Here is a 20,642-nt window from a genome sequence, read left to right as displayed (position 1 = left end):
GCGCAGGCGACACGTGTAGGATGAGTCTGCCAGTCCTTTGCTACAGCAGGCTCAGCGATATTTGTTGGGCTGGTGGCGGTGGCGGTGGCGAGTCCTCAGGGTGGATCAGCAGAAATCACAGTAGGCTGGCGAGCCACAGATATGGTGGACGCACTGCCGCTGTTTGGCGACATGCTGCTGGCATTGCAGAGAGCCCCATGGTGCACATGCTGTACACCATGGCTTAGGCTGGCCAGACGCGAGGAGGGCGCTTGGACCTGTTTTGCGGATCCACTAGCGATCGACCTTTTATACGGCAAAGGGCGAGCGGACCATTGCCAATGCACATGACGCACATCGCCTGTTTGCCCGCCAAGCACGAAAGTGTGAAAGCTGCAGCTACAATAGCGCAGAAAAATGTGTTTTCGAGTATTTTGAAGGTGCTTGCACCTTTTTTGTTCCGCTCACGCTTTTCATTTTAACACTCGTCCTACTTCCTCCTCTTTTCCCTCTACATTTGTTTCTAACCATGAAGTTTACGACTATTGCGCTTTCACTGCTTACTGCTGTCAGCGGATACACGATCCTGGACAGCGCCACGTTCGCCTCGGAGACCAAGGACGGAATTTGGCTGGTGAAATACTACTCGCCCACCTGCCCGTGGTCGCGCCGCTTTGCGCCAACATGGAAGCAGGTGTCGGGAGACCTGCAGGACAGCCTGGGTATGAAGGACATTTACTTCGGTGAGGTCGACTGCAAGGCTAACCGCGCGCTCTGCGACAAGGCCGACATTGACGGCTACCCGACCGTCGTGCTGTACCGCAACGGCGTCAACGAGGGCGAGGTCCCCGGCGGACAGTCCTACGAGTCGCTGAGCAGCTTTGCTCTGAAGCTCTAACTTTTTTGCAGCTGGTATCGGCGACCTCTATGTACTGTTTCTAAGTAAAAGAGCAAACTAGCTTACTAATGAAAGTAGACCCTGGGGTTCAATGCGTGTTCATCAGTGCCTCGATGTCCTCGACGGTCTTGGGGGTGCCGATGCTCAGGTTCTCCATATCCGCAGCAGTCTGCCCAACCACAATGTCGTCCTCGATGCGGATACCAATTCCCTGGAACGCCTTTGGGAACCGGCTGTCGTATGGGACATAGACCCCAGGCTCGACAGTGACCACCATGCCGGGCTTGAGAAGCTGCGAACGGGTCATGTCGACAGTATCGTGTACGTCCATGCCCAGGTAATGGGAGATGTGGTGCGGGTACAGGTGGTCGTCGATGTCGCGTGCCGAGACCTCAAAGCCGATTTGCCTGAGCTCCTGCTGCAGGCGGTAAGTCGACTGGCGGTGGATCTCGTTCAGCGAGTATCCAGCCGAGGCATGGCACAGCTGGAGCATCTGCTCCTGGACCGCCAGCAGCGCGCTGTACAAGTCGCGCTGCGGCGCAGTGAAGCGGCCGTTGACTGGGAAGGTACGCGTGATATCGGCAGCATACGAGGCATATTCTGCGCCAGCATCAACTAGAATCAGGTCCCCGTCCTTGACAGGACCCGAGTTATGCACATAGTGCAGGCACAGTGCGTGCTCTCCTGACGCAAACACAGGGACGTAGGCGGGCCGTGTCAGCGGAGAACGGTCAGTGCCATCGACGATACTGGCCTCCTGGCACTGGCGCGTGAAGATTCCCTGCAGTGTAGCCTCGCTGAGCCCCGGCCTGCAGTCGCGCATGATCCGCTGGAACGCGCTGGCCGACAGGCGACTGGCCTCACGCATCAGGCTGATCTCGGCGGGCGACTTGATCAGGCGCAGCTTTTGCACCTGCGATGTGAGCCGCTGGATACGCGACCCGACGCCCTCCTCCTTCAGCAGCTTGGCGAACCCGCCGCACTGGGTGCTGCGCACGAGCCCGTTGTCGGGTCCAGGTCGGTGTAGATAAAGGCGCCCGAAACCGGGCTCCCCTCAGTCTTGAACCGCCTGAGCATCTTGCCCGCGTGTTTATTGAACTCGCGAATCGGCCGGGCCTGGTCGGCGCCAAACATGTCGACTGCAGCCTCGAGCCCGTTGCGCGGGCCTTCCCACAGCTCCTTCTCGGGCTCCTTTGGGTTAGCGAAGATGGTCATTGTGTAGCCGCGCGCGGCAAACTTGTCCTTCTCCAGCACCAGCACCGAATCGGGCTCGTTCCAGCCGCAAAGGTAATGAAAGTCCGAGTCCTGCCGGAACGTGTGGAACACATGCGGTGAGACAAAAAACATGCGGGCGCTAAATGCCACTACGGAACTCCCTTCGGGGAGAGCGCTCATCAGTGCCTGGCGTCGGGTCTCGTACTCTCCGGCTGATATTCCAGGCGTGAGCTCGTCCGCCAGCACCAGCTCTGGGTGGGTTTCGTGCACAGGCTGTCCGTACCACTGCGAGGTGATGGGGTTATTGGACTGGGCTGTCTGCAACAGTCTGCTCAGTAGGCCGCCGCCCGCCGCATTCTTCTGCGTCAGTGCTGAGGCGTGGAGTGAGCGCAGCTGGTGGTTTTGGCCACGGAGCGCCGCCGCCGGTGGGGGTGGGGGCCTGGCAAGCGCGCTGCTGGTGGCGCTGATCGCAGCTGTGCCTTGGCGCAGAGCCCTTGCAGCGAGCCGGTTGGGCTGCTGGTGAGCAGCCGCGATCTTCGATCCCAAAAAAGACATAGTGGTCGGCGTAGGTGTTGAGTGTATGCGATGATGTTTAGAGATATTCGCGTGAGAGACAAGGCGGGATTTGCTTGAGAACCCACGCATCTGCCATTGCGCATATGTAACACTGCGGATCCAACGCGCTGAAATTAGGCGGTCTTATGGTTAAGCGGGGGAGGACCTACTGGTCTTTTGGTAAACAGCCTGTGCTATTTATTCTTTCACGATGGCTACTAAATATTGCTACAGCAGTGTACTATTTCAGGCGAGGCTCCCAAGCTCTATGGCCGGGCTACAGGGTTGGTTGGCTATGTTATTTTTGGGTTCTACCGTCAAACCTATTGATGACTGGTGTCAAGTAACTCGGATTGCTGGCTTGTTTCAGTTCACTGCAATTGCTTCTAGAACTCGCAGCAGACTAGACTCATCATCTCCTTTTGCCTGTGTAGCAGCTGCCATCCTCGATTGTTGACATCTTTTGTAGCTTGCAGCGGACGCCTGACTGGAGCAGCGCGTCCACACAGCCAGTGCGTCACCGGTAGGCTGCTGGCGATACCTTTGGGTCCGTGGGGTGAGGTAACGGCAGCCTGATAGTCCCACCAATGGCGTCGGCGTACTTGCATCTAAAACAGCACCGGCGACTTCACTGTGCCACCCAGTCGCAATATTGTTGAGCGCGGTGTACGACATCAGGCGTAGTGGCATGATGTAAAACTCTGTACCTCAGTAGATCCACCCACACCCGGTATTTTTGGTGTCCCAGTGTGTGCCTGGTCACCGAACAGCAACTGCTAAATTTAACGCGATTGTACAAGAAAGAACAAGAAAGATAAGGGGCATTTTGAAAGGGGGAGGGCAGCGTGTTCCGAGCGCAAGTGCTCAGTCCGGGAGGCAGCGGCATCCGGTGCGAACACGCTGCCACCCGGTTATAAATACGTGGCTAGTACCTGGCCTCTACCAGGATTCCTCATTAAATATTCCGGTATTGTATCAATCCCTAGTATTCTTTCTGAAACCTGTTACCTTGGTATTTGTCCATAGCGTACATTCCTTCCGCCACCCTTCCTTATCCCATCCCGACCAGTACATCTCCCTTACCCCCTTACCTCTTAACTTAAACAATGAAGTCTGCTATCTCGTTCGTTGCTCTGTTCGCCGCGGTTGCCTTCGCCGCCCCTGTTGAGGACATGTCCAGCCTGATGTCTGTCCAGACCTCCTCCGCTGTTGAGAGCATCACCAGCATGATCTCTTCTGAGACCACCTCTGTTATTGAGAGCATCACCAGCACTCTTCCTTCCGAGACCACCGAGGAGACCACCACCGAGGAGACTACCGAGGAGACCACCACTGAGGCACCACCGAGGAGACCACCACTGAGGGCCACCACTGAGGAGACCACCACCGAGGCTACATCTGAGGAGGCCACTGAGGCTACATCTGAGGAGACCACCGAGGCCACTTCTGAGGAGACCACTGAGGCTACCTCTGAGGTCACCTCTGAGGCCCCTGTTGAGTCCTCGGACGCCCCTGTTGAGTCCTCGGAGGAGCTCACTGAGTCATCGGATGCCCCTGCTGAGTCCTCTGATGTTCCTGTCGAGTCGTCGGATGCCTCTGAGTCGTCGGATGCCCCTGTCGAGTCCTCGGACGCTCCTGCTGAGTCGTCAGAGGAGCCCACTGAGTCGTCGGAGGAGCCCACTGAGTCGTCGGAGGAGCCCACTGAGTCGTCGGAGGAGCCCACTGAGTCGTCGGATGCCTCTGAGTCCTCGGACTCCCCTGTTGAGTCCTCTGATGTCCCTGTTGAGTCGTCGGATGCCTCCGAGTCCTCGGAGGAGCCTACTGAGTCCTCGGACTCTGACTGCGAGTCCAGCATTGCCTTGGATGTCGAGTCTTCCACCGACCCGTGCGAGCCCACTACCTACACCACCACCTACACCACCACTCCTTGCCACGAGTGCGAGCCAACCACTGTCACCGAGACCATCACCGAGACCCCGACCTCGTCGGAGGAGGAGTCGTCGGAGGAGTCGACCACCCCGTGCGAGCCCACTACTGTCACCGAGACCATCACCACCACTCCTTGCGACGAGTGCGAGCCAACCACCATCACGACCACCTACACCGTGACCCCGACCACCACCGAGGTCCCGTCGTCGGTCGAGCCTACCTCGGAGACCACCCCGTGCGAGCCCACCACCGTGACTGAGACCATCACTACCACCCCGTGCCACGAGTGCGAGCCGACCACCATCACCACCGTCTACACCGTGACCCCGACCACCACCGAGGTCCCGTCGTCGGTTGAGCCCACCACTGAGGTCGAGACCACCACCACCCCGTGCGAGCCGACCACCGTGACCGAGACCATCGAGACCACCCCGTGCCCTGATTGCGAGCCCACTACCGTCACCACCGTCTACACCGTGACCCCGACCACCACTGAGGTCCCGTCCTCGGTTGAGCCTACCTCGGAGGTCCAGCCCACTACCACCCCGTGCGAGCCGACCACCGTCACTCAGACCATTGAGACCACCCCGTGCCCTGATTGCGAGCCCACCACCGTCACCACCGTGATCGTCTCCACTCCGTCGTCGGTCGAGCCCACCTCTGGAGGTCGCTCCCACCACCACCCCGTGCGAGCCGACCACCGTCACCCAGACCATCGAGACCACCCCGTGCCCTGATTGCGAGCCCACCACTGTCACCACCGTGATCATCTCCACTCCGTCGTCGGTCGAGCCCACCTCTGAGGTCGCCCCTACCACCTCGGTCCGCAAGTGCCGCATCGTCACCCTCAACTAAGCTGGTCATTGCGACTACTCCGTTTTGAGCAGACTCTGAGCGTCTCTATGTAGCATCTTTGTTTCTTTTAATATCTTATCACTAAATGATAGCCCACAAAGGCGATCATCGTTTTTCTTCTCAGTGGGCATATGCGTTTTATGTTTGTTGTCTTCATTGTTGCAAAATAATACTGGAAGGCAAAAGAAATGCCACTATTGCCCAAACACTCAGACGATTGCATTCGGGGGGACGATCATCAGGGCGCTCTCGCGCACGTTGTGTCTGGCCCTTCTGCCGCCGCCAACCTGGCAGTTGATCATATTGCCTGGGATGTTTATGCAGCGGTCGCCGGGCTTGCATGAGCCAGTCGTCCACTGACCACCGACGCATGACAAGAACGCTCTGGGCCCGACGCACTTTTGCTGCCCGCTGGCGCACAGTGGCACCATAGGCTGGCACGACGCTTGCCCAACCACGCCTGACACGCACAAGTATCCGCTGCCGCACGTGAAGAGGGTCCATACGCCGTTGGTGCATCTGTAGTATGTCTGAGAGGTGCCGTCGGCACCTGTACACATACGCGAGCCCTCGGCGCAGCCTGCAAAGCGCGCCTGCATGGAAGCGCTTAGCGGGCTAGCTTGGCCGTTTGCGACACACACCGCCGCAAGTGTTGATAGTAAAAGTATGGATGCTTGAAAAAAACATGTTCGCCCGTATTGTTGACTGCAGTTGATGACGGAGAAAAAGCAAAACATCTCGCAACTCCGGGCGCTGTCTGACATTTAAAACTGTACAGAGCCCGCCGCTTCTAAGCCCAGTGAATGATGTGCCTAGACGCAAAATGGGTAAGAAATATACGTAGTGCGCGGGGTACTGGAAGAACAAGTGAGGATGGGATGCTCACACTTGTAGACGGCGTCCAGATCCCTGCTGCGACTTTATTTCCCTTTAATAACCAGCGGTATATTTCCTGGGCGAATTGGGACACCAGATTCATGGCCAGACTGCATCACAATCTATCGAAGCAACATGGCAACCCCTGTAAGAGTATTGCCCTGGGCCATGCGGTCCGCTACATTGCTTATATTGCCAATATTTTTCAACCTCTGGTGACATCCCAGCCCGGGCCATATACCATTTTTACGCTGTAATGAAGACACAAAACATGTAATAAGAATCTCAAAGATGAGGGTAGATATTGAGAGAAAAAGGAGGAAGGGAAAGCAAGCGAGAATGGTCGAGTGGAAAAAAGTGAGAGATACAGAAAAGGGGGCGGGATGGGAGATGAGGTGGTAGGCTTAGTTGGACGGGAAGTCCACGTAGCTGTACTTGTCGAACGGACTCGAGTGCTTGTTGGAGCACTTGTTGCTGAGCTTGAATGATGGCCAGCCGTACCCGGTCTGCTTCCATCTGGTCAGGTTGGCGTTGTAGTAGGCACGCGGGTGGTTCTGGATGTACTTGCCGGTAGGCATGTCAGGCGGATCGCACGAAAGGCGAATGTCATCCGGGTCTTGGAACAGCCGAATGTAGTCGACATGCATTTTCGCCGGGAACTTCAGATCATCGGCAATGTAAGCGAAGCCGCTAGAGATACCCAGGTTCATGATAATGTACATGGGCTCCTCGGCAATGATGCGCTGGCTAACCTTGCTGAGCTTGTTGGGGCCGATGGCACGCGCATCAACGTGCCACACGGGCTCGACCGTCAACATACCACCTGATATAGCCATGCTTACCTGGGCGATACTCGAAGCCGTAGGTCGAGTACTTAATACCGTTACTTGCGGCAGGATCCACATAGTGCAATGAAGAGACACTCTGCTGGAATGTTCCGCCAAAGTACGAGTTGTAGCGTGACCTGCCTATAGTGTCCTTGTCGGTCCCATTCCAAGCTTTTCCCAAATGTACGTGTAGTTGTCCTTCTGAATCGCGTAGTGGTAGTCGAAAGGAGCGACCTGATCAGACATGGACATGGACAGAACACCATCTCCGGACACTGCCTTCAAAGATATCGATTTCAGGCGCGCCGCGTCCGCGACCAGGGATTCGGGTGGTCACCGCTGCACACGCATGCGTTAAGCCGCTGGCCAGGGAGCATTGACAGCGCCGAGTTAGTCTGGTTCAGCATCACACCTTCATCGCAAGTGTCGTACGTGTACGGCCACATTCCGTCGGTGGTAGCGCCATAGCCGGCACGGCCCAGGTTGCCCAGGGTCCAGATAGCAGGCCAGTACCCCGATTTTGTGCCGTCTGCAGGCATTGATACCTTAGCCTCGAGATAGCCACCTTGGAAGCACCGCTTGTTCCACGATTGCAGCATCGACGAGGTGTAACGGAAGGCCCTCGTGGGTCATCTTCTTCTCCAGCGTGATCACCAGCTTGCCCTTCTCCGTCGTTGCATGGTACGGGTCATACCACTCGAGGTCACGCGTGGGCCAGTACCAGAGGATCCACGGCTTCCCATGTCGGGTCCTCGTTGGGACCAAATTTCCGACCTTCCTCGTTGAACTCGTCGCTGAATACGAGCTTCCACATCTTGCCATCCGCAGACTTCCCATTCCAGGTTAGGATCCGAATCAGGGTCGACGGGCAGTTTCTCAGGAACCAGCGGCTGGACCAACCGATGAGTACCTCTTTGCGTATGCGTTCACGTTCAGGTCGTAGTCGGATATCTGAATCTCCGGGGCCTGCGCTCTTGTGCTTGCGGCCCCAGTTGTAGTGGCCAAGGATTGGGAGCCCGATAAACATAAACAGTAGTGCAACCATGATCAGTCCGAGGGTCATGACATTGCACCAGCCGTGGCCAGACCACAGCAGCTTGGCCTTCCACAGGTGGTACCTCTTTCCAATAGACATGGCTTTCTTTTGTTTTCAGATAGCGTCTATAGCGTGCTGTCTCGTTGTCCCGTCGTCCTAGGGGAGCCGGAGTGTGCGTGGGAAGTGTAAAAAAGGGAAGCGTGGGTATGGATATAGTAGTGGATGTCGTTAGCTCTTGCCCAAGCAGCCGGGGTTGGATGGGAACTGTCTTTTATCGCCCTGCCTCTATTCCAGCGACAACAGCGTTTTGCAAGAGTATGGAAAATGGGGGAAGAGGAAAACAGAGGGAACGGAAGGATCCTCTTGTTTTTGCTTTGCGAAAAATGGAATAATAAAATGGAGGGCAGTAGTGGAAAAAGTTGGCAGAAAGGTCAACAGGAAGGGAAGAGTGAAGCGAAAAAGCGAGAGCGAAAAACTGGGTTCGACAGAGCACCTGAGCCGAACCCCCGAATCTGCTGCCACAGTGGTCAGCATCATTGTGCATAGGAGCTTCGATGTCGTCTGTCGCACTTGCATTAGCATAGCTTTGCCCGGGTGAATCCCTTCCAATTGGAGCGGCAGAGGCAGCAGCCGCGTTGGTCGGCTAGGACGTCTGTCCTCTCAAGAGATCGTCCGCCTCAGCACGTTTGTTTTACTCCAGACGAAAGCAATTGACTGAGAGCGAAAAATGCCGATGGGGCAGTGCAAACCTCGCATCCCCAAGCTGGTGCAACTGGCGCACAGTTTTATTTTTAGAGCCCCTCCCGTGCTCTAAACACAGGCCCTTGGCAAGGGGTAGGCCCCCGGGCGTACTGACAGACACCAGCTGGCGACACCTTATGTCGGCGCATGTCGACATGGACGATGCAAGCACAGGCAACGTGTGTCTGCCCGAGCGTGGGCATCAGACAGAACCAGAAAGTTGCTGTGCAATCAGGTGAAGATAATCCGACCATGATCAGGCGCGTTGCCACCGGCTGTGCTGCCGCTGCCAGGTGAGGCGGGCAAGTGTGGAGCCCTTCTTTCATATGAATTTCTCTGACCCATCTCTGCTTCGCAACCTTCCTGCAATCCTCCACCTTTCCCTTCTCTGTTTTTGCATTAGACCGCAGAATCGACAAAAGCAATGTTCATCTTTAACTGGTTCTGGGACGTTCTGGCCAACTTTGGTAAGTACACGCAGAGAATGTGCGCGCAAAAGAGGATCGAGATGAACCTGGAATTTCAGGCTAACGACCTGCGCTTCCCTTTGGCTGCCGCTGTAGGTCTTGTCAACAAGAACGCCAAGCTGCTGTTCCTCGGTCTCGACAACGCTGGAAAGACCACGCTGCTTCACATGCTGAAGAACGACCGCCTGGCGACGCTCACACCCACCCTGCATCCCAGTAAGTACTACGCCTGAAATGATTGGTGCCAGCGCATATGCCGGATTTTTTTGCTGACGTTTACTTTCTGTTCATGTAGCCTCGGAGGAGCTGTCGATTGGCAACGTCAAGTTCACAACCTTCGATCTGGGTGGACACAGGCAGGCGCGCCGGCTGTGGAGAGAGTACTTCCCTGAGGTCAGCGGAATCGTGTTCTTGGTCGATGCCGTCGACCGCGAGAGGTTCCAGGAGGCCAAGGCTGAGCTCGACGCCCTGCTGGCGATCGAGCAGCTGCAGAACACCCCGTTCCTGATCCTCGGCAACAAGATTGACTCGCGCGGCGCCGTCTCCGAGGAGGAGCTCCGGGCCCAGCTCGGCCTGTACCAGACTACTGGCAAGGGCAAGGTTCCCCTCAAGGACATCCGCCCGATCGAGGTCTTCATGTGCAGCATTGTAATGCGCCAGGGCTACGGCGACGGCTTCCGCTGGCTGTCGCAGTACGTCTAAGTAAACGTACACCCGTTCTACCTATTTCAGAAAATATTACTCTTCCGTTACGCTGTGTCCCTTCTGGCATGTTCTGCAGCAAATCATGCGGCTGGGGCAATATGCACGGCGCAATATAGTCGCTTACTTGTTTCCCAGCACCTCCCCTCGTAGTGCACATATGTGCGAATGAGGTGCTTGGTATACATGGGGGTGGGTGGCTAGGGGCATACAGTTGTCCAGTTTATTCGGGAAGCAGAGTTCAAAACAACTTAGTGACCGAAAACGGCGAGCTGCTCCTTGATGGGGGCAAGGTCGGCCTCCTTGGCGGCAACAGCCTTGGCACGGAGGTTGGTCAGAGCCTTCTTGCGCTCGTAGAAAGCCTGGGCGCGGACCTTGCGCTTCTTCTCGAGGTCGGCAACAACGTCCTGGTACTTCCAGCCGATCTCAGTCGACATGCGGCTGAGGGTGGTGAACTTGCGGCCGGGCTTCAGGTTGATGACGCGCAGAGCACGGGGGACAACCATGCGCTTCTGCTTGTCATAGGGAGGGGGGACACCCTCGAAGACCTTCAAGCGGGCAAGAGCGGCCTCACCACGGGCAGTCTTGTGCGGGATCATACCGCGCAGAGCACGGTAGAAGGTGCGCGACGGAGCACGGAAGTGGAACGGACCCCGCTTGGGGTTCGACAGGCAACGCTTGTTCAGGTAGTTCTGCAGCTTGATCTTGTTGCGGTAGAACGAGCCCGAGACGTTCATCTCCTCGCAGCGGACAACGACGACCTTCTGGCCGTTAAGCAGCAGCTTAGCGACAACGGAGGCGAGGCGACCGAGAAGGTGACCCTTACCGTCAATGACGTGAACCTATATGAAGCACGATGCCGGTGGTTAGTCGAGATGTTGTGTGGCCAGCGATGTTGTTTACAGCATGTGCTGTCTCCCGAATAAAGTAATGTTGTCCAGAGTATGCGCGATCTGCGAGTCTAGCAGTGGTGCGTGAATGCGGCGCGTATGTGTCGTTGGTAGACCCCGCTCGGCAACGTCTTCCCAGCAGGGCGAACCCCACTTTGCTCAGACTGGCTGGACTGCAAACATGATGCAGTTACCACTGTTGCCGCCAAAAGTGCCCTCCTCCCTGCTGGACGCGTCCTCGGCGCGCCAACCCACGTAGGGAGATCTGCTCCATGTGCAGCTCCTGCGACCCTGTTCCCACTGCCGGACACGACCACAAAACACACCCCGACACTTGCGCGCGCACTCTTCACCGATTACTTCCTCTCGGCAGCATTGGCCCAATGAATCTCGAAGGGCACAGAATCAGTGCAATCGCGGTGCCTTACCTTGGTGTACTGAGCGTTCATGGTACTTTTTGCAATATAGGGCGAAAAGGTTACTCTGCCGAATAAAGGTAAAGATAGTGAAAGAGAGGGAGACTATAAAGTGCTTCGGCCCGGCGCCCGCCTTTGAGGCACTTTCTCTATTTTGGCCTCAATTTTTTCCTCGCCTCTGATCGCTGGGGGGACCCCGCCCGGCTCTTAGCATGGCCCCTTGCTGGGCGAAAAAAATCTGGCCATGCCCACCCCTTCCAAGCCGGGCAGCCGCGATGGGGCGCGGGCGAGGGAGCCGGCTTGGGCACTGGAATGCCAGCCGGCTCGCGTGGTTGGCAGCTCATGGACAAGCACTAAATTTTTAGCAAACTGATCTCACGATCCAGGATCACTGTGGGAATCTGGAAACTGTAGGGTCTGGATCTCACGTGCTTGGGATTTGGGCGGCTGGTGGCCAACCGCCAACGCCGATAGGTGCTGCGACGTGGAGTGACGTCGCACCAGCAGCACTGGAGTGGGAGAACCAGCACTTTCAGATCCCTGCGATACACCCGACCGTGCGAGAGCTGCGTCAGACAGGCTCTGTGTTGGCCCAACCGCAGCATATAACCGAATACATTAGCAGCCTGCGACAGTTAAAGCGGCAAAGCAGCATACCGCCATGGCTGGAATATGAACCACACCAAGAATCCGTCATCACTTGACACCCCTTGATATAACACCAAGTACCGAGAGTGTCTGGCAGACCACAAATATACCGCCGGTACACGCAGTGATGAGGCAAGCCACCTGCTGAGAAATGCATCCAAAAACGGGCTAATCAACAGTGGTGCAGTCTGTGTGGCGTGTTGGTGTTCATATGCATGAATTGCATAAGATAGGCTGCATCCCCGAATTTACTAATCCCGAGTGCCATGTGGTGCAGAGCATGGTGCTCTGGTTGCCTGACTTTGACGCCTGCAAAGCAGTGAGCGAGAAACCCCTTCCCCTAAGGATGCGCAGCCGCCTAGTAGGGAAAGTGTGGGATGTCATAGCATTTGTCAAGAGCAGTCTCGAGTTGTCGACAAGCAGCACGGCTACATAGCCACTACAGCTTTGCGAATACTTGGGCACTAGCTCCACCACCTTAGCAGCGGCATATGCTGCTTATGAAATATGTGCGTGAATCAGCTTTTTCCGTATTAAACCGTGAAGCTGACACCGAGTATAGCCGAGGGCAGTGATCAAGGATCTTCCACTGTTATCAACTCCGCCGCGGTCCCATTTGAGCCGAACCATTATTTTCCATACGCTCATACAAGCCAGACACTGCGCTACATGGATGGCATGTAGGGGCGTGGAGACATTGCCTTAACGTATGCCCCGGGCGCAGCTTACACCTACGTGTGCATCTGCTTCGGATATCACCACCAAAGTAGCGGTGGCCATGCAACGCCACGAGTCGGACAGACGCCAAGAATTGCAGCACCGAATGCGCTTGCAGGAGCTGCTTTGCATCCTATTATTAGCCAGAATAATTACAGTTTATACCCAGAAGGAGTGGAAATCCACGTCCCCCTTTATGCCTCTTTTCTCCACAAAACCCACCGTATTTTTATTACCCCAGATTAGTAGTAGCAAACGTAGCCATGGATAGCACCGGTATACCTGACGATAATGTCATATTGGCCATCACTCGCGTGAGTACGCCCCCACTGTTGAGCACGCCCGTAGTCCAGCCAAACAAGTCGGCAGTGCGCGAAGGCGCTGCAGGGGACTCAGCCGACCCAACGGTTACACCCCCAGGGCACTGGCACAGTCTCGTGCATGCGGACACGCCGTGGCAGCCTCCACCCTCCCAGACACCACACAGCGGGGCTATCCGTGCGGGACCTGACTTTGTTGCTGTTGACCACCGGCATCACCCGTATACAGTGGACATGACCCCCAGCCATGACTTTACCCGCCTCTACCCATCGCATGCAACAAAGTCCGAGGGATCGCCGAAGCTGAGCGGGCAGCATCAGTCAAATATGCACCTGCACTCCGCAATTCCGCTGCAGGAAAACATTTCAGAGCAGTATCAGCAGCATGCGCAGGTACGCAAACAAAGACGCACACAGGCGTGCGACTGGTGCCACAAGAAACGAATCAAGTGCGATGGTGGCAAACCGTGCAATAACTGCATCAAGCGCGATGTGCGGTGCGAATGGAGGACGATGAAACGGCGCGGTCCTAAGCCAAGGGTGGCCAAGGCAGAACTGTCGAATGCCGATGCGGCCACATACGGCAAATTCACAAAAAAGCCTTCGGCAGCTGACATCGCCAATCTTCTGCTGGATGACGAGGTGGTCCGGACCAGCAGGCTGTATGCTTCTAGCCGCACGCCGTCCAATCCGCGGATGTCTTCTTCAGGCACCGATACCTCACGCCACAGCCCGTCGTCCGAGGACGATATGCACACAGACGGATTTGTCAGACCGCCAATTGATGGTCTGCTACAGGAATTCTATTCGGACAAGGTTGAAACGGAGACACGCGACGCAGTGCTGGCATATTTCGACTATGTGTATCCATCATATGGTGCCGTCTTCCACCCATCGACATTTTTACGCCGCATTGTCGCCAACGATGTGCATCCGCTGCTCATTGAGGCACTCAAGTGCGTGGTTGCACCATATGTTGCGCTGAAGAAGAGGGTCAAGCTTGAAACCGGCAACCTGGCAAGCGAGCTCAAGACCAAAATACTATTTTCGCTGGAGAAGCCGACGACTGACATTGTCTTGGCATTGCTCTTCTTGTCGATGACGGAGGCCCAGGTGACCCGTATGGATACCTATGCAGTGATAATATCAGCGACGACAGGTTTGATCATGCGCTTGGGCTATCACAAACTTGATCTGTACAGGAACTCGGACCCAAAGACATGGGAGGAGTGGATTGAGGTCGAGACAAAGCGGCGGATATTCTGGTCGGTCTTCCAGCACGATTCATTAATGGCACTGGTTCAGGGCTTGCCGACAATGATACCAGAATCGTCGATATTTGTCAAATCGCCCTGTGCCGACTCGGATTGGAACGATATCGAGTTTCCCCTCATCTACAGCACCGATGGAATGATGCCCGTTTCTGAGAGGGTATTGGCAGCCCATGGCGGCAGCTCAAAGAAGATGTCGTCGCACGAGTCATCGCCGGAGCAGGAAATCCCTGTCTCCGTCGTCACCGGAGCTGTATCTCATTCGTTTGCATTACTTTGCGAGTTTAGCACGCTGGATAGCCGCATTTGCCAGTTTCTGAGCGATGCAAGGGCAGCAAGAATCGACCAGGACAATATGGAACTGCAGAATCGCCCGTTTCCTGCGGTGGATTTCCTCGAGCCAGTTGCTGACTCTGGGCAGTTGGTATACCCTGTTAGGCGCATGGCCAAATTGGTGTCTGGCTACTCAATGTTCCACCAGTTTGATGCACAGCTGCGTGACCTACGCGAGCGAATCAAACCGCCCAAACACATTATTGGCCTTACATTTAGCGAGAGCGATATGCAGCAGTTTGGTAGCGCAGACTACAGGGCTTCAGTCATGCGAGTGCGCTACGTGGTCATCACGGCATATACGTGCAGTTCGACCATCATTCTGCACTCGAATAATCGGCCGTCGTTTTTTGCCGAGTTTGACCAACCGATCGAAGAGCAGGCTGACCCGAAAAGTGTGGCCCTTAGACAGGTGATGTCGACAATGTTTGGTACAGTCTGGAGTCAGGGGCTACTAGCAACGGATATTGTGCCAGAGTCGTGGTACATTTGTGTTCAGAGCGCACACACATTGGCCGAGTTCCTCAGGGATAACGACGACATACCAAGCATTAGGTTTGATGTAATGGTGTATATAAGCATCATCATTAATTCCAGCGTGCTTTTGCGGCAGATTCGCTGCTGCAGAGCAGCATTAAAAGAGGCGGACGATTCTGAGATGCCGCTGAGCCAGTGGCAGCAGGAACTTGACAGGTCGATACGGAATATCAGGTCGATGTGGGATGCATTGGTCAGGCTCAGCGAGGCCTGGAATCTCGAGGGGGCCACGGATGTCCTCAAAATGATGGACACCGACGATTTCATCAGCGCCACAGAGCAGTTATCTTTACTTTCGTTGTAGCCAGATATGCAATGCATGTTGTACCGAATTACCTAGCAGTTCAAGCGAGTATTTGTGCTTGCGCGGCCGGCAGAGTAACCACCGCATTAAGAAAGCCACAGGCGCCATTCGTAGACCGCTGTCGTGTCTCTGATGCACCAGTTGTATTCAAGACTGCCTCTGTGTTCGGCAAAACGCTTCATAAATAGCGCAATACGAATCAATATGCTAGAGGGCGGTTACTTAATTCCATCATATCCACCATCTGCTGCCATCGGCCTCGCTCTTCCGGGAAGACAGAAGACGTACTCTCCCATTGCTAATCAGAACCGGGTGCAGATGAGTAGTGGCCGTCTCACAATAAATTGGGGCATTGAATAGGTACAATCGGCACTATTTTTCTCACCATATATCGTACAACATGCCCGGCACAGCCACCCGGCAGCCATTGAGCGCTCAAAGGCGTAGATATTGCAGACCCGAAATTGCAAGCCATTGTGCAAGGAATGACCTATGTTAACAGCGCAGACCCCAGTGTATATGAACCCAGGAAGCGGGTGTAGGAGACCACCACCCACAAGTCCCCAGTGCCGAGTCTCCAGCAGCAGGGCTAAAATAGGCAGGCACTGCTGCAAAATATTCAGCAGGTGGCCCCTCCGGACATTGCCGGACGAAGGAATAAGACAAATCGCTTCATCATATTCGGCAGCAAAAAACTCATTTGCCAATCTTGCATCGGCAAATGTAGGCTGAGCCTCATTTAGTATCTTGGCCATGTTGTTTTTGCTTCCGGCACTTCTCGCCCACTAAGCCCTGTGCAGGCTGGGCTTGTCGTAGAGCCAAGATTTGTTTATTTCTCTTTGGAAGGGCAATATTTCATTAGAGGCTCAACTGAGCCTGCTCGTCCGTACCTGTGCGGGTTTTATGGCGGGCTTGTGCTGAGGATAAACGCAGATTATCCCTCCTTTTACCCATGCCGCAATGTGCAGGATTTGTCAGTTCCCAGAGAGGAAACCAGGCATGCCGTCGACATGCCATTCAGTCTCAAGGTCCTTTTACCATAGCAAGTAAACGCAGAGAGGGTTCTTTGGTTCGCGACCGGCCTTGGGAGGGTGCTGACACAGAAACGCGTATAAAGAAAGCAGCAGATCCTTGCCTCCCACATGGGACAGACGTGCTTTGTTTGCAAGCCAGTCTAAAGATCATTCCCCTCCCTTCCATTGCCTTTTGTAATCGTTTATATATTCCGGCCATTCTCTCTCGCCTGTGCTTCCCTCCTGCCCTCCTCACTTACGACCCCTGTGCACTTTTCAAACTCTTCCTCTCCTCTTTACCACACAGCGTAGCCCTGATACACATATAACCATGAGCCTCAAGTATACGATGAGATGGATGGTCAACAAGATGTGGCCGCGAATCGACGGATCCTCGTCATACTCCACACAAAAGGACATTCACGAGTCGCAGAGCCGGCGCAACTCGTCCTTCTCCGAAACCTCGACACTCAACAGCTCATTCTCCAACGCAGACTTCTTCAGCGTCGACACGACCAAGCTCAAGGCACTGAACATGATGCTCCGTGTCTAAGCTAACGATCCCTCGAGCTATCCACGAAACCACCTCTTCTCCTCAATGCCTGCTGCCCTCAGTGGATCCAGCTCCCCTTCACACTTAATGTGTATGAGTTTTCCCTTTTACTGTTTTTGCCTTATTCAGTATTCTTCGCTTATCTGTCCAACAAAACAATGTATCTTTTCGTACTCTCAGTGCGTATGTGTGGATGCTTCTATATCCAGTACAGTCCTAAACTGAGTAGGGGTTGTGTGCCTGTTTTCCATGATTGTGGCATGTGGCCAGTTTGTTTTGCTTTTTCTCTCTCGTAAAGGTGTGGTCGAAGAATAGTGCAAGGACTACTGCCCGCATAATATTCACCGTTGCCGGGCGTAGATTATTCTTCCAGAGGTCTACGCCTCATCCGTTTTGTCTATGGCGATACCAGTAGCCTTTTTCTGGTTGATGATATGGCGCCGTGCGGCATCCTCTCCATCTTGCGCAATACACAATCGCCGAATGGCGCTGCAACGGGTATGGTGTTCTTTGCACCACTTCCATGCCCCAATTCAAGAACACCTGTGCCATGCGAAAGAGGGGAAGGTTGCACCTCTGTGCATGACAAGGGAGAGGAGCTGAGAGCACGAAAAATAGCAAGGCAGTAAACCCCTCTATGTCTTGCTCGCCTACTTTGTCACCGGCAGTCTAAATTGCCGGGTCTACTACAATCGCAGGAGGCGAGGGCGCCTTTCCGCTACGGCCTTCTGGTATTCCCCCAAATAGGTGTATGTGAGGAGAATGTGCCGCTTGGTCAGACGATGTCCTGGGGCTCAAAATTAGCATCCCCGGTTGCGAAAAAGCGTGCGGGGGAGGGGGCGTGTGCAGATTTGATGACAGATACAACACAAATATAGACCGTTCTGCAGACCATGCGTGAGGGAGGGGCAGGTGTTTATTTTCCGGCGTCGCATGCTGGCTGGTCTGCTGTTGCCCAAATACAGCAACACTGCGTCTGCACCCTGGGTAACATATGGCAGGAATGCACTCGAAAAATAGAAGTGAAAATTCGTAGAGCCTGCAAAAATAGCATTGTGCTCTTGCAAAAAAAGCTGCAGCAACCACTACATAAGCCAGATTGGCAATGAGAGTCGTGTGGGTATCTATATCGTACGGTCTGCCGCGCCTTCTTCCCTATTTTGGCCAAAGCGTCTCAACCCGATTATTTCCATGTCCTAGATTTCCAGGTTCCGCTTCAGAACAATCAGTCGCCATTTGCTACATTTGCATATCCAAGCGGGGATCTCAGATACACCTATATTTCGTTCGGTAAACACCACACTCCGTGAAAAAAAAAACATCCAGCATGCACATCACTCGCATTGTGTCTAGTGCTGCCATCACTGATTGCTGCATACCCGTCCATCGCCAACCTGCCCAAATCGCCGTGCCCCGCACACACAGTAATATGCGCTGACGGCAATGGCCTCTCGTCCCGGTACCTAAAGTGCGTCCAGGGCAGCTGGGTCGAGGCATTCTGCCCCACCACGCATCTCTGTGTCGGCTCAAAGGGACCCACTGTGTTCTGCGCGGCGCCCGAGCCCATGCCAGCCGTGGCCGCCACTGTCGAGCGCCTAAGCAAGGGCCACAAGCCATTGCCAAATGCATCATCGCTTATCTACTTGCACCAGAGCACACCAGCTGTCCCCGAGCAGACCCCGGTAGTGGCGCGCGTGCCGCTGCTGGCTCCCATAGAGCACCCAGCTTCTGTGCCGCCGTTGGATTTGGCGCGCAGCCAAGGCCCGATCTGGATGCTCCCGAATGCGCAGTCGCCCTGGAGGCGTGACCGGTGTACCGGGTCAAGGAAACTTGCCAGTGCAGCGACCAGCTATTGACTTGGCACGCAATACCGGTCCTGTTTGGCTATTCGGCGGCGATACAAACCCATCCGATGGCAGCCGCGGAAAGCGCACAGGCTGCTGCCGACTCTGCACAATTCTCAGCTCCTGCACAACAGCCCGATAGTGCCATAGCGCGGCCCTCGTCTCCTGGGTTTCTGGAATTCCGCCTCGCGTATAGACGAAGAGGAGGCTGTGCCGGATGAGTCACAGCAGCCTCGTGTCCCGCACCAGCTCCTGGAAAGCTCGCAGCAGCTCCCGGAAAGCACACAGCTGGGCGGCATGGATGCTGACAAGGTTATGTCGGTAATTGCCAGTTTTATTATATTGCACAGTAGCGAGCGAGCCAATATGCCAAGCAACGTAATTGCCAGCCAGCCCAACAACCATCACAGCGGCCACCTGAACGTCGTTACTGCGACAGAGTTTGTCACCGGCACCGATGCCTCGGACTGCAGCCACCGTGCACGCGCCAGTCTCCAGCACGCCAAACATCATCACGGTCTCTCCTGTCGCTGTTCCCTCATTACAGCCAACCACAATGCAAATGCAGTCCTCGCTGCCGCCATTGACGCGCACGTCCTTCTCGGCAGCTATTCCCACACACCTTGCCACAGAATACACCGGTGGCACCCATGGTGGTTCCCGGCCTCGCCCGCATCGTCGGCGCGGGCGACGTCCACGCAGAGCCCGGCAAAGGCAAAACGTGATCCCGTACATTCCGTTCCGGGTTCCTCGCAGCTGCCGGCCGGGCGAATTCCTTTGTGAGGCGCATGGCTTGCGGCCGGGGTTCTTTGCGTGTGATGCCGGCGGACTGGCGTTGCCGGCGGCATGCTCAATCAACGAGGTGTGCTATCAGTACGGCCGGTCAATCTTGTGCGATGCCCCGGGCGGTACCATTCGCAATCCCTAAATTTATTCAGCACCTTCTTTTCAATATCTTATTTATGTAATGGCTTATATAGTTGTCAGTTTTCTCACTCGACGGTCTGCTTCCGCCTGATGGTAGCGTCCAGCACTGTACCGTAGAAATCGTCGTTCTGGTCGAGATCCAGCTTGAGCTCCACCGGCTCCGGCTCCGGCTCCACAGTATCCTGGATCTGCTGTTGCGGCCGCGGCCATAGGAGCTCACACAACCGTCGCCTCTTGCTGGCCATCCCACGAGACCCTCTCGGAGGCAACCGATGCGATGTGGCTCCTGTCGACTTTCTCTGGTAACAGCTGGCTGCTGTGGTGCGAGATTTTTTTGTTCATTAGGGATAGTGAGAACCTCATTAACGGGGGGATCAATAGGCAAGGGAAAAGGGGGAGACTAATTCGAGGTGGATATACAGACGTATATCGTAATGAATAAAATGTGGTGAGAAACTGTGGAAGAGAGAAGCAAATTGTCGTCCAAAAGCCCTCTCCCTAGAGACGCCAACGGCATATATGGTGTTATTTTCCTTCGTATTTACGTCTTGGACAGAAAGGGTTCTGGAGAACAAGCAGGCTGTTCGAAGGATAAGAGTGGCTTTGGGCCATTGACAACAACACGAGCTGCGCAACAAGCGAAACAATGCGATAAGGAAATAAACGAATTGCTCGGGCGGCGTATGTTTTGGACAGAAAACAGCTCAAACGCATTCCAAACAACCGACAGCAATGCCAGTGGCAAGGAAAAAGAGATGCCATGTTAGTCAACTCCCTGTTGAAAACATG

The 20,642-nt window shown here is 55.0% G+C and overlaps 11 protein-coding genes across 11 annotated transcripts; 5 read left to right on the top strand and 6 right to left on the bottom strand.

Moving 5' to 3' along the window:
* Window positions 1–508: 508 nt before the first annotated feature.
* Window positions 509–877, top strand: DL89DRAFT_289806 (thioredoxin-like protein; the record flags this gene model as incomplete). The annotated part of the gene is made up of 1 exon (XM_040890005.1): window positions 509–877. One exon carries the CDS (start codon window positions 509–511, stop codon window positions 875–877), a length of 369 nt encoding a protein of 122 aa, XP_040747401.1.
* On the bottom strand, window positions 750–2,707 carry DL89DRAFT_264131 (uncharacterized protein). Its single transcript, XM_040886114.1, has 2 exons — window positions 1,922–2,707; window positions 750–1,859 (listed from the first exon to the last, which is right to left on the bottom strand). The coding sequence occupies exons 1-2, from the start codon at window positions 2,645–2,647 to the stop codon at window positions 966–968; spliced, it is 1,620 nt and encodes a 539-aa protein (XP_040747400.1). The 5' UTR covers window positions 2,648–2,707; the 3' UTR covers window positions 750–965.
* Window positions 2,708–3,671: 964 nt separating this feature from the next.
* Window positions 3,672–5,508, top strand: DL89DRAFT_264130 (uncharacterized protein). Its single transcript, XM_040886113.1, has 2 exons — window positions 3,672–5,103; window positions 5,243–5,508. The coding sequence occupies exons 1-2, from the start codon at window positions 3,754–3,756 to the stop codon at window positions 5,429–5,431; spliced, it is 1,539 nt and encodes a 512-aa protein (XP_040747399.1). The 5' UTR covers window positions 3,672–3,753; the 3' UTR covers window positions 5,432–5,508.
* Window positions 5,509–5,554: 46 nt separating this feature from the next.
* Window positions 5,555–6,299, bottom strand: DL89DRAFT_11412 (uncharacterized protein). The gene has a single exon (XM_040883146.1). It carries the CDS (start codon window positions 6,193–6,195, stop codon window positions 5,641–5,643), a length of 555 nt encoding a protein of 184 aa, XP_040747398.1. The 5' UTR covers window positions 6,196–6,299; the 3' UTR covers window positions 5,555–5,640.
* Window positions 6,300–6,711: 412 nt separating this feature from the next.
* On the bottom strand, window positions 6,712–8,308 carry DL89DRAFT_277103 (SKN1-domain-containing protein; the record flags this gene model as incomplete). The annotated part of the gene is made up of 6 exons (XM_040889417.1): window positions 7,856–8,308; window positions 7,738–7,830; window positions 7,472–7,712; window positions 7,106–7,305; window positions 6,809–7,068; window positions 6,712–6,781 (listed from the first exon to the last, which is right to left on the bottom strand). Exons 1-6 carry the CDS (start codon window positions 8,267–8,269, stop codon window positions 6,712–6,714), a joined length of 1,278 nt encoding a protein of 425 aa, XP_040747397.1. The 5' UTR covers window positions 8,270–8,308.
* A 1,027-nt stretch (window positions 8,309–9,335) lies between these two features.
* DL89DRAFT_277102 (small COPII coat GTPase sar1) lies at window positions 9,336–10,080 on the top strand (the record flags this gene model as incomplete). Its single annotated transcript, XM_040889416.1, has 3 exons — window positions 9,336–9,378; window positions 9,475–9,594; window positions 9,674–10,080. The coding sequence occupies 3 exons, from the start codon at window positions 9,336–9,338 to the stop codon at window positions 10,078–10,080; spliced, it is 570 nt and encodes a 189-aa protein (XP_040747396.1).
* A 251-nt stretch (window positions 10,081–10,331) lies between these two features.
* DL89DRAFT_277101 (60S ribosomal protein L16) lies at window positions 10,332–11,449 on the bottom strand (the record flags this gene model as incomplete). Its single annotated transcript, XM_040889415.1, has 2 exons — window positions 11,399–11,449; window positions 10,332–10,922 (listed from the first exon to the last, which is right to left on the bottom strand). Exons 1-2 carry the CDS (start codon window positions 11,417–11,419, stop codon window positions 10,332–10,334), a joined length of 612 nt encoding a protein of 203 aa, XP_040747395.1. The 5' UTR covers window positions 11,420–11,449.
* Window positions 11,450–12,961: 1,512 nt separating this feature from the next.
* Window positions 12,962–15,874, top strand: DL89DRAFT_264126 (uncharacterized protein). The gene has a single exon (XM_040886112.1). The coding sequence runs from the start codon at window positions 13,015–13,017 to the stop codon at window positions 15,514–15,516; it is 2,502 nt and encodes an 833-aa protein (XP_040747394.1). The 5' UTR covers window positions 12,962–13,014; the 3' UTR covers window positions 15,517–15,874.
* DL89DRAFT_11337 (uncharacterized protein) lies at window positions 15,668–16,370 on the bottom strand. Its single transcript, XM_040883135.1, has one exon. The coding sequence runs from the start codon at window positions 16,269–16,271 to the stop codon at window positions 15,819–15,821; it is 453 nt and encodes a 150-aa protein (XP_040747393.1). The 5' UTR covers window positions 16,272–16,370; the 3' UTR covers window positions 15,668–15,818.
* A 1,848-nt stretch (window positions 16,371–18,218) lies between these two features.
* DL89DRAFT_11333 (uncharacterized protein) lies at window positions 18,219–18,931 on the bottom strand. Its single transcript, XM_040883133.1, has one exon. The coding sequence runs from the start codon at window positions 18,712–18,714 to the stop codon at window positions 18,349–18,351; it is 366 nt and encodes a 121-aa protein (XP_040747392.1). The 5' UTR covers window positions 18,715–18,931; the 3' UTR covers window positions 18,219–18,348.
* Window positions 18,932–19,365: 434 nt separating this feature from the next.
* Window positions 19,366–20,263, top strand: DL89DRAFT_264125 (uncharacterized protein; the record flags this gene model as incomplete). Its single annotated transcript, XM_040886111.1, has 2 exons — window positions 19,366–19,567; window positions 19,631–20,263. Coding segments are annotated over 2 exons (426 nt in total), but the record flags the coding sequence as incomplete, so codon positions are not given.
* Window positions 20,264–20,642: the final 379 nt, after the last annotated feature.

Source organism: Linderina pennispora (genome assembly GCF_002104995.1).
Source record: "Linderina pennispora strain ATCC 12442 chromosome Unknown DL89scaffold_1, whole genome shotgun sequence".
Classification (NCBI taxonomy): Eukaryota; Fungi; Kickxellomycota; class Kickxellomycetes; order Kickxellales; family Kickxellaceae; genus Linderina; species Linderina pennispora.
This window is presented reverse-complemented; position numbering and strand designations above follow the sequence as displayed.